This window comes from Syngnathus typhle, linkage group LG20 (genome assembly GCF_033458585.1).
Source record: "Syngnathus typhle isolate RoL2023-S1 ecotype Sweden linkage group LG20, RoL_Styp_1.0, whole genome shotgun sequence".
In the NCBI taxonomy this organism is placed as follows: domain Eukaryota; kingdom Metazoa; phylum Chordata; class Actinopteri; order Syngnathiformes; family Syngnathidae; genus Syngnathus; species Syngnathus typhle.
In genome coordinates this window covers 2,554,726-2,568,545 of record NC_083757.1, presented here as the reverse complement: position 1 = coordinate 2,568,545, position 13,820 = coordinate 2,554,726, and the positions used below count along the sequence as shown (strand labels likewise).

General features: G+C 46.8%; 2 protein-coding genes across 6 annotated transcripts in view; one reads left to right on the top strand and one right to left on the bottom strand.

The window, feature by feature from the left end:
* kcnh8 (potassium voltage-gated channel, subfamily H (eag-related), member 8) overlaps positions 1-13,820 on the bottom strand; it is a 43,896-nt gene that overhangs the window by 5,300 nt on the left and 24,776 nt on the right. For all 5 annotated transcript variants that reach the window (XM_061267345.1, XM_061267341.1, XM_061267343.1 and 2 more), the window contains exons 7-18: positions 12,671-12,875; positions 11,765-11,974; positions 11,152-11,351; positions 10,140-10,389; positions 8,972-9,186; positions 8,713-8,751; positions 8,007-8,269; positions 7,824-7,942; positions 7,580-7,659; positions 2,806-6,566; positions 1,328-1,506; positions 577-1,186 (exon numbers count right to left, since the gene is read on the bottom strand). In XM_061267345.1, coding sequence (XP_061123329.1) covers positions 6,063-6,566; positions 7,580-7,659; positions 7,824-7,942; positions 8,007-8,269; positions 8,713-8,751; positions 8,972-9,186; positions 10,140-10,389; positions 11,152-11,351; positions 11,765-11,974; positions 12,671-12,875 — 2,085 coding nt within the window. In that variant the 3' untranslated portion in view covers positions 577-1,186; positions 1,328-1,506; positions 2,806-6,062. The remainder of the gene's footprint in view (positions 1-576; positions 1,187-1,327; positions 1,507-2,805; positions 6,567-7,579; positions 7,660-7,823; positions 7,943-8,006; positions 8,270-8,712; positions 8,752-8,971; positions 9,187-10,139; positions 10,390-11,151; positions 11,352-11,764; positions 11,975-12,670; positions 12,876-13,820) is intronic.
* LOC133144554 (polypeptide N-acetylgalactosaminyltransferase 15-like) lies at positions 24-3,724 on the top strand. Its single transcript, XM_061267356.1, has 10 exons — positions 24-920; positions 1,010-1,176; positions 1,290-1,494; positions 1,814-1,981; positions 2,136-2,253; positions 2,523-2,714; positions 2,786-2,917; positions 3,026-3,127; positions 3,201-3,338; positions 3,413-3,724. Exons 1-10 carry the CDS (start codon positions 490-492, stop codon positions 3,587-3,589), a joined length of 1,830 nt encoding a protein of 609 aa, XP_061123340.1. The 5' UTR covers positions 24-489; the 3' UTR covers positions 3,590-3,724.

Sequence of the window (13,820 nt, the reverse complement as noted above, 5' to 3'; positions counted from 1 at the left end):
GTCAAACACACAACTTGATGTTGTCATTGTTCAGTTATGTCGATTATTTTCAAGACAGGCTTGTAAAAAAGTGTACTCTCCAAAATTATTCACAGTCTTGGGTCTTCTGCTAAGGATCATGGATGAATTTGAGCTTATCCATTTGAGCGAGGGGTGTGGCTACAACTTTGTCTGATCGCACAAGAAATATAAAAAATGACATTTTTGGTCAATTTTATGCAATAGACTTTTTTTTGACGGCTTGGGTAATTGGATGAGGCAAAAGAGAGCCCTGCAGGCTTTAGGACCGTGGGGTGTGCACGATGACAGGCGATCCACTCCACAGTAATGGGAGTTGTTGGTGCTCCGGGCAACCTGCTCGTCCAGTCTAATGGATTCAAATGTGGTCGGTGCGCTCATGGTGCAATGGATTCATTTTTTGGATAGACTAAACGCAAGCATGGAAGTGGGACTTGAACTGGGCTAAGTTTTTGGGAGCCTCTCTGCAACATGGGGCTGTGGGGCAGACACCGGAGGATGTTGTGTTTATGGTTGTTGCTTCTTGGAGTCACTTTGCTTCTGTTGATCGTTTCTGACCTTTTCCATGAAGAAGAACAACAACGCTCCCACCAGACACTTGCTGGCGCCCCACGCCGCCCCTTCCAGCGGCCCCCGGATCCACCGGACGATTTGGAGCTGATCGGAGACGCAGAATTGGAGCTGGTACCCGAGTTCGTCCCCATCAACTCGCTTAAGGAGGACCAACTTTTGTTCGTGGCGTCCACGCAGAACGCAAAAGACCTGCGGCATAGGAATGGGAATTACAAGATGTTCTTGCCCGCGTCGAGGAAGGAATTTCTGTCCGGTCGTGTGGAAGAAGAAGAGCAGGACGACAACCAGATCTCAGCGTATCGCTCACTGCCTGAGGCGCGACATCCTAAGTGAGTGGGGGGAACAAAATCACTTTTACGCATGGACTACTTCGGTGTGGATACGTTACTCAGTGTGAGATGAATTCTTTTTGTGATAGGTGCTTTGGCGAACAGTACAGTGAATCATTGCCTTCTGCCAGCGTGGTCATCTGCTTTCACGATGAGGCTTGGTCCACACTTTTACGCACACTGCACAGCGTCATCAACACAGCGCCCAGTGCCTTCCTGGTGGAGCTCCTCCTAGTGGACGACCTCAGTACACAGGGTATGAGTGCCTATAGATGATGGGGTACAGGAATCATAGTATGGCGGTGGTCCATAGATTCTTATGCATTCTCCATCATGTATTCATCACAACACCTATTTCTTTTTCTCCAGATAACTTGAAGACTCAGCTCAGTGAATATGTGTCCCACCTGGATGGGGTACGTTTGATTCGCAGCACGAAGCGCCTCGGGGTCGGAGGGTGCCGTAACCTGGGTGCATCCATAGCTTCGGGGGAGGTTCTGGTGTTCATGGACTCACACGTTGAATGCCACAACGGCTGGCTGGAACCACTCCTGGAGAGGGTGGCCCAGGACAGGTAAGAGCCCACCTAATAATAAAAAGAAAAAAAAATACTTCATGCCCCCCCCCCACACCAGTAGACAAAGAGCACAGTAGTACAAGCAGGGGGTGCAGCTCTCGTGGTGTGGCTCCAATTAGGCCTCCAATTAGGCAGCTCTCTTTGGTCGGGAAATGGATCGTCTGCGTTTCTGTTTTGCTCCACATTTTTTGGCGCTATCATTCAACCACATGAAAGTAAATATTTCAAACACATGTAATCCAGAGGCATGACTAATAAAAGACAGCGTGTTATTCAACTCAGACACGCACGTCATGGATGTGGTGTTTCTTTGCAGGACCAGAGTCGTCTCCCCCATCATGGATGTGATCCGCTGGGAGACTTTCAAGTACAACGCCACCCGGTGGCCAGTGTGGGGGGTTTTCGACTGGAATCTGGACTTTTCCTGGGAATCCAAACCGCAACTGCTGGACGGGGACTCGGACTTGGCCGTTGAACCTGTATTGTGAGTTTACAGGCTGTTATGGCCTTTCTGTGTCTTGACGACAGCCCAAAGTTGAACTTCCGTTGTTCCGACGTTTTAACACAACAGAGGAATGTTTTTCCTCAATCTTCTGTGCTGTGATTGCTTCAACCTGTTCTGATTCTGACTGCAATAGGAGTCCAGCATTAGGAGGTGGAGTTCTGGCCATGGACAGACATTTCTTCCATAAAGTGGGAGCTTTTGATCCTGGGATTCTACTGTGGGGAGGGGAACAGATTGAGCTGTCAATCAGGGTTAGTTTTTGTTTTTCAATGCGCTTGGGTGATCCACTTGCCTTTAGCCAAGTTGTTGAGAATGTTGTGTTCAAGTAATGGTCTTGGAATGTTTTGCTTTCCACCACAGATCAAAATAACAAGAGAATATGACTTGACCATTTGACCCCATTTTAGGGAAATGTGATGAATTCAATGGGATGCAAAAGATTGTTATTCACATTCTTTCAAATGAGAATCCAACAGGAAGAGGAAACCTAATCCCGCTGTTATTGCTAACGCTATCCAAGGTGTGGTCGTGCGGAGGCTCAATGGAGGTGGTTCCTTGCTCCCGAGTGGCCCACCTAGACCACCGCCCCCCTTCCCGTTTCCAAGACCAGGAGCAGCTTGAGAGGAACAAGATCCGCATAGCTGACACGTGGATGGACACGTACCGCAATATTTTCTACAGGCGGGACACGCTGGCTCATTTTATTAGGCAGGTGTGTGTGTGTCGAGTGATATCGGAGTACGCCCGTACAAAATGTGCAAAAATGTGCTTTACCACGTGCAGTCTGAGAGGCCGAATATTACCGAGCGCCAGCAGTTGAAGATGACTTTGGGATGTAGGGACTTCCACTGGTACCTGACGACAATCCATCCCCAACTTTACATTCCGCAGGATAGACCAGGATTCTCGGGCGAGGTAATATGGGAACACACGGTTTAGTTCTAGGGCAATTTTTAAGAAAATATTTTGAAAAATACTTACTTAGTCGAATACTGAATGTGGGTCACTTTTGTCTTTTCGAAGCTGTACAACGTCGCAGTCGGTGGCTGCATCGACCACCATCCGGGTCAAGGGGCGCATGTCGGAGCCATGATCCTAGCGCCGTGCAGTGGTACAGGCAGGCAGGTAACCATGGCAACAGTCTCCTCACACTGCAAGAAAGTCACAGGCCACAAAGATAACCTGCAGGTTATTGCAGCATTGTGACCTCAACTCCGACGGGGAAGTGCGATGGGGTCCCGCGGGGGCTTTGTGTATGGACGCCGTCGGAGACCAGGTGGTCCTCTCCCAGTGTTGGCAGCCAATCAGTGAAAGGCTCCAGTGGACGTTCATAAAGGTGAAGCAGGAGCGAAGATTTTTTATAACCTCTTGAGATGACTTTCAGGTCTGCAAGGTTTTGTTTCTTTCCAGCTGAGTGGCCAGTTGCTACATCGGCAGTCTCTGTTGTGTGTGGAGGCTGTGAAGGATGGACGTGGCACACCATCGGATCAAGTCGGTGCCCAGACGGGTGCGGGAGACCTCGTCTTGCGCCCCTGCACGCGGCATCCCACGCAGCAGTGGCACTTTGAGCAGCTCGTGTCGCCCTAATATTTGTCCAAAAAATGTATATAATAATAATAATCTATCATTATCTACATTATGGTAAAACGTTCACAATATTTGCTCCTGTTTTAAGGATTTTAGATGGAACTCCTATTTTTAATAAAAGACTATCAGCTCACACTCAAAGAGCATGATGAAATTGTTAATAAATTTAAGCAGTAAAAAGTTTTTTTTCCAATTTTTCTCTCCATAAACAGATGTGAACAGCAGATGGCGTAGTTTATAAACCTTAAGATCAAGGTTTTCCAATATCTGCCCAATGAATTAATTGCAATCTAGTGGTAAAAAAAAAAAAAAAAGAACATGTCACTTCCCTTTCAAGGAGAAGGAGACGCCGTCATTCGGCAGATGTTGCAGAAGCTTCACTTGATGAAAGGAAGCCACCATTCATCTCCAGCTTGTGACGTACCTATTGTTGGGCCACCCTTTGCGGCGGCAGCGTTTGTACCATAGCACACATGGGAGCAGCTCAGAGTCATTTATCAAACACACAAGTGTCGTGCGAGCTCCATTCACGTCCTCTCCTTTGTCTGCAACGCAAACACAGCAGACGGCATCTCACACACAAACGGTAAAACACTCAAGTGATCAGTGTGGCTGTACACACAACCACAAGATTAGCGTGGATGAGGGCTGCAAATAATATTTTCACATCCTCAGCACAGCTGGTGCATTTCAACATTGTGAAAAGAAATTAACAGTAAGAAATTCTCACCACTGAAGAGGTTCTTTTACTTTAATTTATAACGTCTCATCGGAATCGAAAAGGTGAAAGAGATCCAAGTACTTACATTGTTCTGCATTCGTGTTAGCCAAATCTAACTGACCTTTCCAGTTGAATGGAAAAAAAAAAAAAAGCAGGTTGGGTACAAAGCAGGATGGGCCTCAGTTTGGACTGAGTGATATCATGAGAAATGCTTAATAAAAGATGAGTTCACTGTAGGGAGGAAAAATGATACCATGTTACTATGGATGAGGGAAATAGTTGATAGAAACTCCTAGGAAAGAAGAACAGCTACTTTGGATGAATATTTAAACACTGAAGAATACTTTAAAAAAAATGACCCTGACTGAACAGTCCTGTTAGTCATTTATTAGCATATCAATTCTCGGATCTAATATCAAAATCTGAAGGGAGGATAAAATGATTTATTCCAGTACATTCCATGTGCAAAGGATCTTAATACAACATTAACGCAAATCATCAGAAGCCAGTCAGGACCTTTATCCGATTCGGGTTTGCCCGCCTATGCTGCCCAACAAAACTGGCACTACCTCGTATCCTAATAACATCTTGCATTCTTTTCGGTATAAAAATACATTTTGTTTTGATACATTCATATAAATATAAAAGTCTTCAATATTGTGCATTTCTGTGGGAATATTGCCTTCGTTCTTCACCTGCGAGAAAACAAATGTCAGAGCCAAAAAGCCTTGATGGCCTAACCAGTTTGTTATCGGTCTACTCCTGACCCCCCCACAACATGTATGCATCTGATGCCTTTAGGCTTTAAATTACCTGGCTGTTTCAAAAATTGAACCCACATGAATAAATATGCATCAGTAAATGTCAAGTTTGGTTATTAAAACAGTGTTGTCATTTCAATAGAAGGATAAATGGCGAGCTGGGACATGCGGCATGTTAATGTGCGTCTACAGCAACTACTCAAAAAAGTGCTCCGACTAGCATGCACAGAGAGACCAAGGAAGGGGGACCGAGAACCGGTGATGGGGAAATATTGGAAAAGAGCCCGAGAGGGAGAAGCGGAGCCTACTTAGTGTGACAGCAGGCCCGGAGTTACTCCGAGCCAAGCGTAGCCGGCACCCACAACCCGACCGCCCCCGGTTCCCAGAGGACCAGTCGGAAAGAGTGCAATATGTCTAACCTCTTGTTCTTCATCCCCCCCCAACGTGTTGGATGAGCAATCAGGGCTGGTCCTTGGGAAAGAGCAGTGAGAGGTAGGTAGGAGGCTTCGGCAAACAGTTGAGTGGGGATGGCCCACCTCCACTAAAGACTCCTCATCGTGAATGGCTCCTCAGAGGATTTTCTTTTTCTTCTTCTAGCCTTAACGTTTTCATACCTGCATCTTTTTGGCCCTGAAAAAGGTATCAAACCTCGCAGTCCGATAATAAATTGCATGGGTGGAAAGACTCCTACTGTGTGTATTGCTTTCAAATTGCTTTCAAATGGGAAGGTGCCTCAGGGGGTAGTCGGGTGGCAGAAGGAAAAGGAAAGGAAGGAGTGAGGGGGGGAGGGGTTTGGTTATTTGCCTTTAACCTTTAATCCCTGTCCTAATAAACAGCAAAATGCAAAAAAGCTAACGCTAACACAACCAATTTGTTTTCATGCGTGTTTTCATTGTGTCTCTAATGCAAGAGTGATCTTGCATCCCTGCAAAAAACATGTGATCATTCCCAGTCATGTCTACGGAAAGAAAGGCTGCCAGATGCAGGCCTGCTACAAACTCTTACTTTGGTTCTGGTAGAGCTCCACGAGTCCACAGGGAGGGGAGTGCCCGTAGCTCCGATGAGGGCTCGCGTCACTCCCGTCCTGCGGAGGTGGACCGTGTACCCTTGACCTGACAGAGGTAGAAAGCCCGTCTTTGCATCGGTGAGTCTCCGGTGAGCCGAAGGGCGAGGAAGTCAGGTGTGCCTCTGCGATGATGGAGGAGGATTGCGTTTGAAAGGGACCGGGGGCGTACCCCAGCTGAAGGTCCCGGGGTCTGTGCCACGAGGGCGCCGGGAGCCGAGGGGGGGGAGTGTCCATCCAGATGGAGGGAGTCTGAGACGAGGGCGGGGAAGGGTAGCACGTGTGGGCCGGGTGAATGCGCTGGCCCGGGGAGCAATGTGTGGGGCACGCCACTGTTGCTTGGGGCCCGGATGACAACAGGGTCTCCATGAGCTGGGTCATTCGCTTCATCACCTGGCCAAGGTCTGCTACTTCCCTGCCTAGGTTTAGCACCTTCCGATAAACAAAGCAAAATAAACAACACGTGCGATATTCAATCAGTCAATTCATCAATGCATTGTCTGTCAGTTCATCCATCCATCCATCCATGCGTGGGGGGTGGCCATGTGGACAGAGGGCCATGAAAGCATGCCAACGTGCCATCTGCTTGTGCCGGTTGGAGCACTCATTGCCATTCAGCAGTTCAATCATGCATAGCAGCAACCGGCGAGAGAACACCAGCCAACCCAGCAGCATTGCCGCTACGGCAGGTGGGAGACGACAAACCCCTCACTGGCCACAACATTAGGTACACCTGCATAGGCTGCATGTTTAGACTGACTGACTGACTTACTGACTGACTGACTGACTGAAGAACACGTTGAAACGCTAGCACACTCTGCTGGACCGATTGTAGCGGGCCAGTCCAAACTCGGGCTTGGATAAAAATAGAAACGGTGAGAGCGACAGGCCAATTTGACACGCCGTCAATACGGTGGCGGTTCTGCTTTGCCACCTCACAGAAGAATTGTGGGAGGTGGTCGGCCGTGCGGCGGCAAGCAAAAACACTATCAAGATGTAAGCTTTTGTCAGTACATTTTGCTGCCGTATAAGTAATGCGAGTCCTCGGAAAAATGTTTGACCTCAGGTCATTGAATGCTTTGCAAGCTCCTTCTCGTCATTATTGTGCAATTATTCAAGCTGCTATTGACCCGGGCTTCTCTGAGGACTCACGCATTGTGTTTTCTATTACGCAGAACACAGGGGACCACGTTAGGCCATGCATTGTCATCATACTTATAAACCCAAAGAATTAACCCTCAGGGAGATGGACTCAAGCGTAGAGCTAAAAGGCAAAGGTTGAAGGTTTATCGACATGCTTACACATTTTGGAGAGGATTAAGCGAGCGTCGGCTGTTACCACTCACTGAAGATCTCAGCGGCCCCTTAATGTCTGCAACTTTTTTCACGCTTGTGTAACACACACACACACACACGTGCATACGCTCGCTCACGCACACACTCGCCTGTTGGTTGAGATGTCGGAGTTGTCCTCTGGTCTCCTCGGCTTTTGCAGCTAATTCCGCCGTGCTGATGTGTGGCGTTTCTGTGAAAGAAAATGGAGCGGTTCAACTCAGTCCCGGGAGTGCTGAGGTGCGCATTTAAAAAAACAAACAAAAAAAAACAGAGTCGCATTAATCATAGCTAAACAAGCCGAGGCAAGTAAGCATTTTCACTTGACTGTATGTGACTGAGATGTGTTGCTAGCACCTGTGGTGGATGCTGAGGCACTGGTGGGATCATTGTCATGGCAACCACGGTCGGAAGAGAAACCTGGGAAGGGCAGCAGACTTTCTGTCCCTTCGTTGTCCTCTGTTCCGTCCACTACCCTGCACAGAGATGTAATGATGTAATGTGGGAGCGTCCTACTCAGTGTCAAACTACCCAACTCACCTGGGGCTCAAGTCGTAAGGGTCCAAAGTGACCAGTGTAATATCCTGGCTCATCCTTCCAGACTTTTCAGAGTTGCGTCCTGCGCTTCCGCGATTGGCTCGGTCGGCTGGAGACGACCCACCGGCGGCCCTGAGGGTCACTGCCCTGTTCTGCTCCGATGACGGACAATCATCATCTTGCCTCACGTCCTTGTCATGTCCCCGCTGGGTCTCGGCGAGAGGCGCGCAACCCTGAACGAGTCGCCCGTTCCTTTTCACACCTGACTGGGAGCGGAGGGAAACAATAATGGATTGTTTATAGTACTTTCAAAGATGTGTACACATCCAAATAAATGATGACATTTTGACATGCAAGCAAGGCGAAAGGATTGTACAACGTTGCGATGAAGCCGCTGCGATAGGGGTTAGGGGCGCAAATATCGATCGACCCAACTCTCAAAGAAAAAAAAAATACAAACAGTACAAAGTTCAAGAATGCTGGATTGATTTTGTTGGTGTGTAAAAAAAAAAAAATCTGACGGTTATATCAAGGTGAAGGTGCAGCCTAATTGACCCTCCATCACATTTCCCATCATCAGCAATTGGTCAAGATGAAACATTTCATATCTTGTAATGAGCCCATGAAAACATTCCGGGCTGCATACTCTAATCTTTTGAATTATGGCCTTCAAAATATGTATGTGAAAGATTGTATGTGATGAAGGTACCTGAGAGTCAAGAGCTGCAGTGGACAGTTTGGCCTTCACCTGGAAGACAGCCAGAGAAGGAAAAGGGCCTTAAAAGGAGCAATCGACCGGCCCACTCTTTTTTTTTTTTTTTTTTTCCTCATCGATAAACAAGCAACACAATCTGGAATAAAATCCTGGCGCACGCACACACCTCTTATCGGTTAATCAATCCACCCTAAAAGACTCCATTCAATCTTGTGCTATCAACATTGCGATTCAACATTTCACTCAAACTCACGTGTGTCTCTTGTCCCTCCCTCAGGTTGTAAGTGAGATCCTGCTGAATGTCCTGCACAAAGTGATGCGAGTACTCCGGGTAGAGGTCCAGCACCTCATACAGACCCTTTAAATGAATACACTGCAGGTCGCAGTAGGTCAGCGCTTTCACGTCCGCGTTGGTTTTGATGACTCGGTCGTCTAAGGACAGGTTGGCTCCAATCAGGTCGCCTTTACCTGCTCACACATCAGAATTGGGGACATTGTGTGAGGTTCTGTTCAAAAAATCAATTAAAATGCATGTGCTACAACCTCTTTCTCCACCTTTTACTCTTTTGGCGCTTTCTAAGTTGTGTCCTTAATTGACTTTGCTCCGGCGCAATTAACTTGCAGGGAATAGACAAACTCGTTATGCATAATAAACAATATATTATCGATTCAAGGCGAGATGCCGTTTCAAGCAGATGTTTGTGGATGGAAAATCTCCTCCTGGGAATCAGGTTGGTTTGGATTATGATTGGTTCTGTGAATTGAGACATTTTCTATAATTACACCACTTCATCCTGGGAAAAAACATATTGCACATGAATGTTATTGGTCATGAATCATGGTTAAAAAAAAAAAAAAAGATTACAAACTATGGCCAAGTGAGTAAAGTAATAATAATAAATTAAAATCATGATGAATTGGAACAGTTCATTTTGTGTCTTTGAAGGTGCCACATTACTCTTTTTAGCGCATCTTACAGTTTGTTTTCCTCTCATTAAAACCTCTAAAAATGCTTTTGATAAAAACCCACCATTATAATAATTACTTTGCTGTATAAATAAATTCTTTTTGCAGGATTGCATTTTTGCCAAAAGTTTTCAGCTCATTAAGGAGAACTCATGTCTGCAAAGAGTTATGGAAAGCTAACCAGACTGTTGTCAATGTACGTTGTTGGTTCTCTCTGTTTTGCTTTTGAATGTCTTTAGGTGTTTGTTTAAAAATGCTTTAAGGTGTTTAGGTGTTAAATCTTACTCAATGCGATTTTGTGGCGGCCTTTTCCAAACAATGGGCTCATTTGCTAGGAACCAACAGTGAGGCGGCTCTCTCATTGTCAAGGCTGCTGCTGCTGCTGCTGCACTTTTCCTTTTTAAGTTTCAATAAAGGCACGGAGGGACTCATAGGATATCTACGGTAAATCTCACCAAGAATTGCCAACACCATGCCGTCCTTCAAGACCTCCATGCTCCCGGAGCACACAAAGAAGATGGCCTGCAGGGCATCGCCCTCTCGGAGGAGGTACTCTCCAGGAGCGCAGAAGGTGGTCTTGATGTGGAGCGACAGAGAGCGCAGGCAGCCCCTGCTGGCCGAGGCGAAGAGGGACAGCTCCAGGATCTCCTTGTTCAGGTGCATGGTGATGTCGGAGCGGAGCTCATCCGGGAAGTCCTTCAACAGCTGGGAAAACCACAAGACATAAAAGTTGGGGTGCATTTTTCAATTCATTTATTATTATTAATGCCACAATTCTCATTTTGTTGATTTAATATTACAGTCTAATCACATCAGATAACGGATGGCTGGGTCCTTAAAATGTGCTTAATTACGATAAATAAATCACTGGATTTACGAGGAGTCATAATAGCTTCAATATATAGCGCCTTTCATAGGACCCAAGGAGAATTTTAATATTCTCTCTACATCATTATCATTATGATTAAGAAGCAGTCGATGTAGTAGTACAGCGTTCTTCATGAATGAACCACAACTACACACACAGAAAAGCAACCAAATTGAATTCAAAACAATGCCGTCTGATATATCTTAAAAAAAAAAAAAAGAAAAGCTAAACGTATTTGCCGCCTGTCTCTCCTCCCTTGTCAGGACTAAAATCTGGAGCTCAGCAACACATAAGACTGATCAATGAGCCATCAGGGCCTAGCCGACTGTAATCAAGACGCTCATCTTTAATTCATCTGTCTGAGATTCATCAGCATCGCTCCATCTCGGCGTCGCTGTGCGATGGTGACAGCTGTCTCACACGGCCATTTGCAGCCTGGAGCCGAGAGCCGCTATTACGCTGCCTGCCTCACTCTTTGCTCAAGGTTGGAACGAGACACTGTGTCTCACCATCCATTTTGCCCATAAAATGTCCTCCAATAACCTCTGTGAGGACAACCTTTTTTTTCGAGATCTAGAGAGGGGACCTCTTGTTTGTACCTCATTACAGTCGATGCCGTTGTTGACTGACCAGGTTGTCTGAAAATACTCCAGCATTCGCTGCTTCAGGCTGTGCGGCAGATGATGCACTCGTATAAAGTCCTTGAGGTCTTTGGTCCTGGTGTGATACTGGGACCAGCGGGAGTACATCCTCTGGATTATGGCTGTCACATTGCCAAAGACCAATGCGTGCATTAATGCTGTAAGAAGAAAACACGTTTGCTGTTACTTCTTTTTTTTTTTCAGAAAAGCAAAGAAGTGGCTGACATTTGCATTTTTTTTTTTTTTTGCACATCACCTCCGGATCCTCAAGAACATTTGTCCCAAATTGCTACGATTGACACAGCACCGCCCTGAGTGCTGCAGCACGCGTATGTAAAAGTGAGCGTGGAAGCCTCCGGGTGTTCAAGAACATTTAACATTTTGCAGGCGTGAGGGTGGAATGACCACGGGGGAAAACCCCGCCACGGTTACCTTTCTTCGCCCCCCCGAAATGCAAACGCTGGTTCGACGAGCAGAAAGTAGATCAGACTGACCCAATTAAATCGAGTTGATTGATGCGCCTGCAAAATTAGAATCTAAGTACAGTATGTGTGGAATTATTTCCCCGTACCTCCTATAAGCATGACGCAAATGGAAAAAATCTTCTCGATGTCGGTGTTGGCCGACACGTTGCCGAAGCCCACGCTGGTGAGGCTGCTGAGGGTGAAGTAGAGCGAGGCCACGTAGACGCTGCGGATGGCCGGCCCGCTGCCGGTGTTGTTCACGCTTCCCATGGGGTAATACGGCGACTCCAGACGCTTGGCCAGCTCGTGAAGCCAACCTGGGTAGATATTTATATCAATATTCAGTTGTTATGGAGAAGGACGTGGCTAAATCTAGAAGAATGGATTCAACAGAAGCATATCAGATGCTTTGGAAGCAGAACTAATCCCTGGTCAAGCCAGAGTGGAGACATGCAGCTGATCCCTGGAGAGTCTAGCGCAGACACTGATGAATGGTAATTGGATAGAAGCCCCTCACAGCTGCCAGACTTCAACGCACGCACGGCATCAAAAATACATAATTAGGATACAAGGCATTAATCCTGCCTCCTTGTATTTTATGACACTGAGACGCAGTAATTGGTCAAGAGGAATGGGCGTCATTCTCATGGCCCGGTCAATGCTGACCCGGAACGGCTCGTGAGGACAACAGCGGGAGGTAATTGTGAGCGGCGCACTTCATCGATACTGACCAGAGATCAGCCCCGGGGGTCTCATTATATGAGGGGCCCTGCGTACTGAGGGGAAAGCCTCGGCTCGACTCATTAATTATCAGCCGAATCACACCGTTTTCTCACAATCTCCTGTCTGCACAAACGCCCGAATCGATAAAAACGATGATTCATCATCATCTAAATGTAGATGCTAAAAAACACATATTTATAGGTAGCCTACTTGACTGTATTTCAAATGCAACAGGAAAAACACTTGCTGGTCAATTTATATATTACATATATGAATTGAAGATTGCTCACCAATATCCCAGTTGTAGGCGTTGGCCTCCATTTCCATTTTCCCGATGATGTACCAGATGCAGGCCATCCAATGAGCCAACAAGGCGAACATGGACATGAGCAGGGTCAGGACCACGGTGCTGTGCTGCGAGTAGCGGTCCATTTTCTGGAGGAGGCGAAGCAAACGCAGCAGGCGCACCGTTTTCAACAAGTGCACCACGGACACCTGGCGAAAGAGACAAAACCACGTGAGATGGAGTCGTTCCACGATGAGCCTCCCGTTTGAAAGTCGTCGACCGTGCATTTGCCTCTCATGCGGAGGCGGCTATTATTTAGCAGGGATGTAGGACAAGGATGATAGGTTAGCATCCACTGCGTATGTTCCAACTATATTTGCACATATGGGAGCCCAACTAGGGAGTATGAAAAACTAGGACATAAATGCAATGGAAGTATTGTGTATACTCGTGTAATGTTCCAACTAGGGACAGTGAGGCAGGAGATATGGAAGAGAAATACATGCTGATGGCATGTGAACAATATCAAGAAGAAGAATGTGTGGTCACTTCTTATCGGAGCTGCTTTGTTTCAACACACACACATACACTCTTGCTGTGCAAAATAGAGGAGAGCTGCAGGATGGAGGGGTAATGAAGCCTCCTACCAGGCCTTAGGGAGCAGCTTCATCTTCTCGCCACCATCTATCATCACCCTGCATCCCACCTATGGTGAGATGACGGAGGATCTCTCTCCTTCCGCCAGTAAGCCACATAAGCGTCCATACGTTGTGGATTCCTCCATTGGCTATTCCTCCCTTCATCTCACGCCTCTTAATTCCACTCTCGCTCGTCGTTCCTCTGTGTTCTGTGCGCATTTTGACAACAACGCTTATTTATTTTCTTCCTCCCAGCAGCAATGTGTTTTGCCCCCCCCCCCCCCCCCCCCTGATGAGGTATAACATGAGCAGTCTTGTTTGTTTTCAATTATTTTACATACGCAGCACAATATGCAGGTATGAACAGGTTGAATCAGCAATTGCTGATGGATTCTGGATGACGAAATCAACAACTTTATTGAGGACATTTCAGCAATTACAGTCCATTTCTTGCCCACCCCTGCAGCGCTGGGCCTCGGGGTACAAGGGCCTTGAACCTAATTGGGATCTACTGGG

Excerpts from the sequence above, each read along its gene's own strand:
- LOC133144554 (XM_061267356.1), top strand. The coding sequence starts at position 490 with ATGGGGCTGTGGGGCAGACACCGGAGGATGTTGTGTTTATGGTTGTTG. Across the intron at positions 921-1,009 it reads CCTGAGGCGCGACATCCTAA|GTGCTTTGGCGAACAGTACA; the intron begins GTGAGTGGGGGG and ends TTTTTGTGATAG. Across the intron at positions 1,177-1,289 it reads GGACGACCTCAGTACACAGG|ATAACTTGAAGACTCAGCTC; the intron begins GTATGAGTGCCT and ends CTTTTTCTCCAG.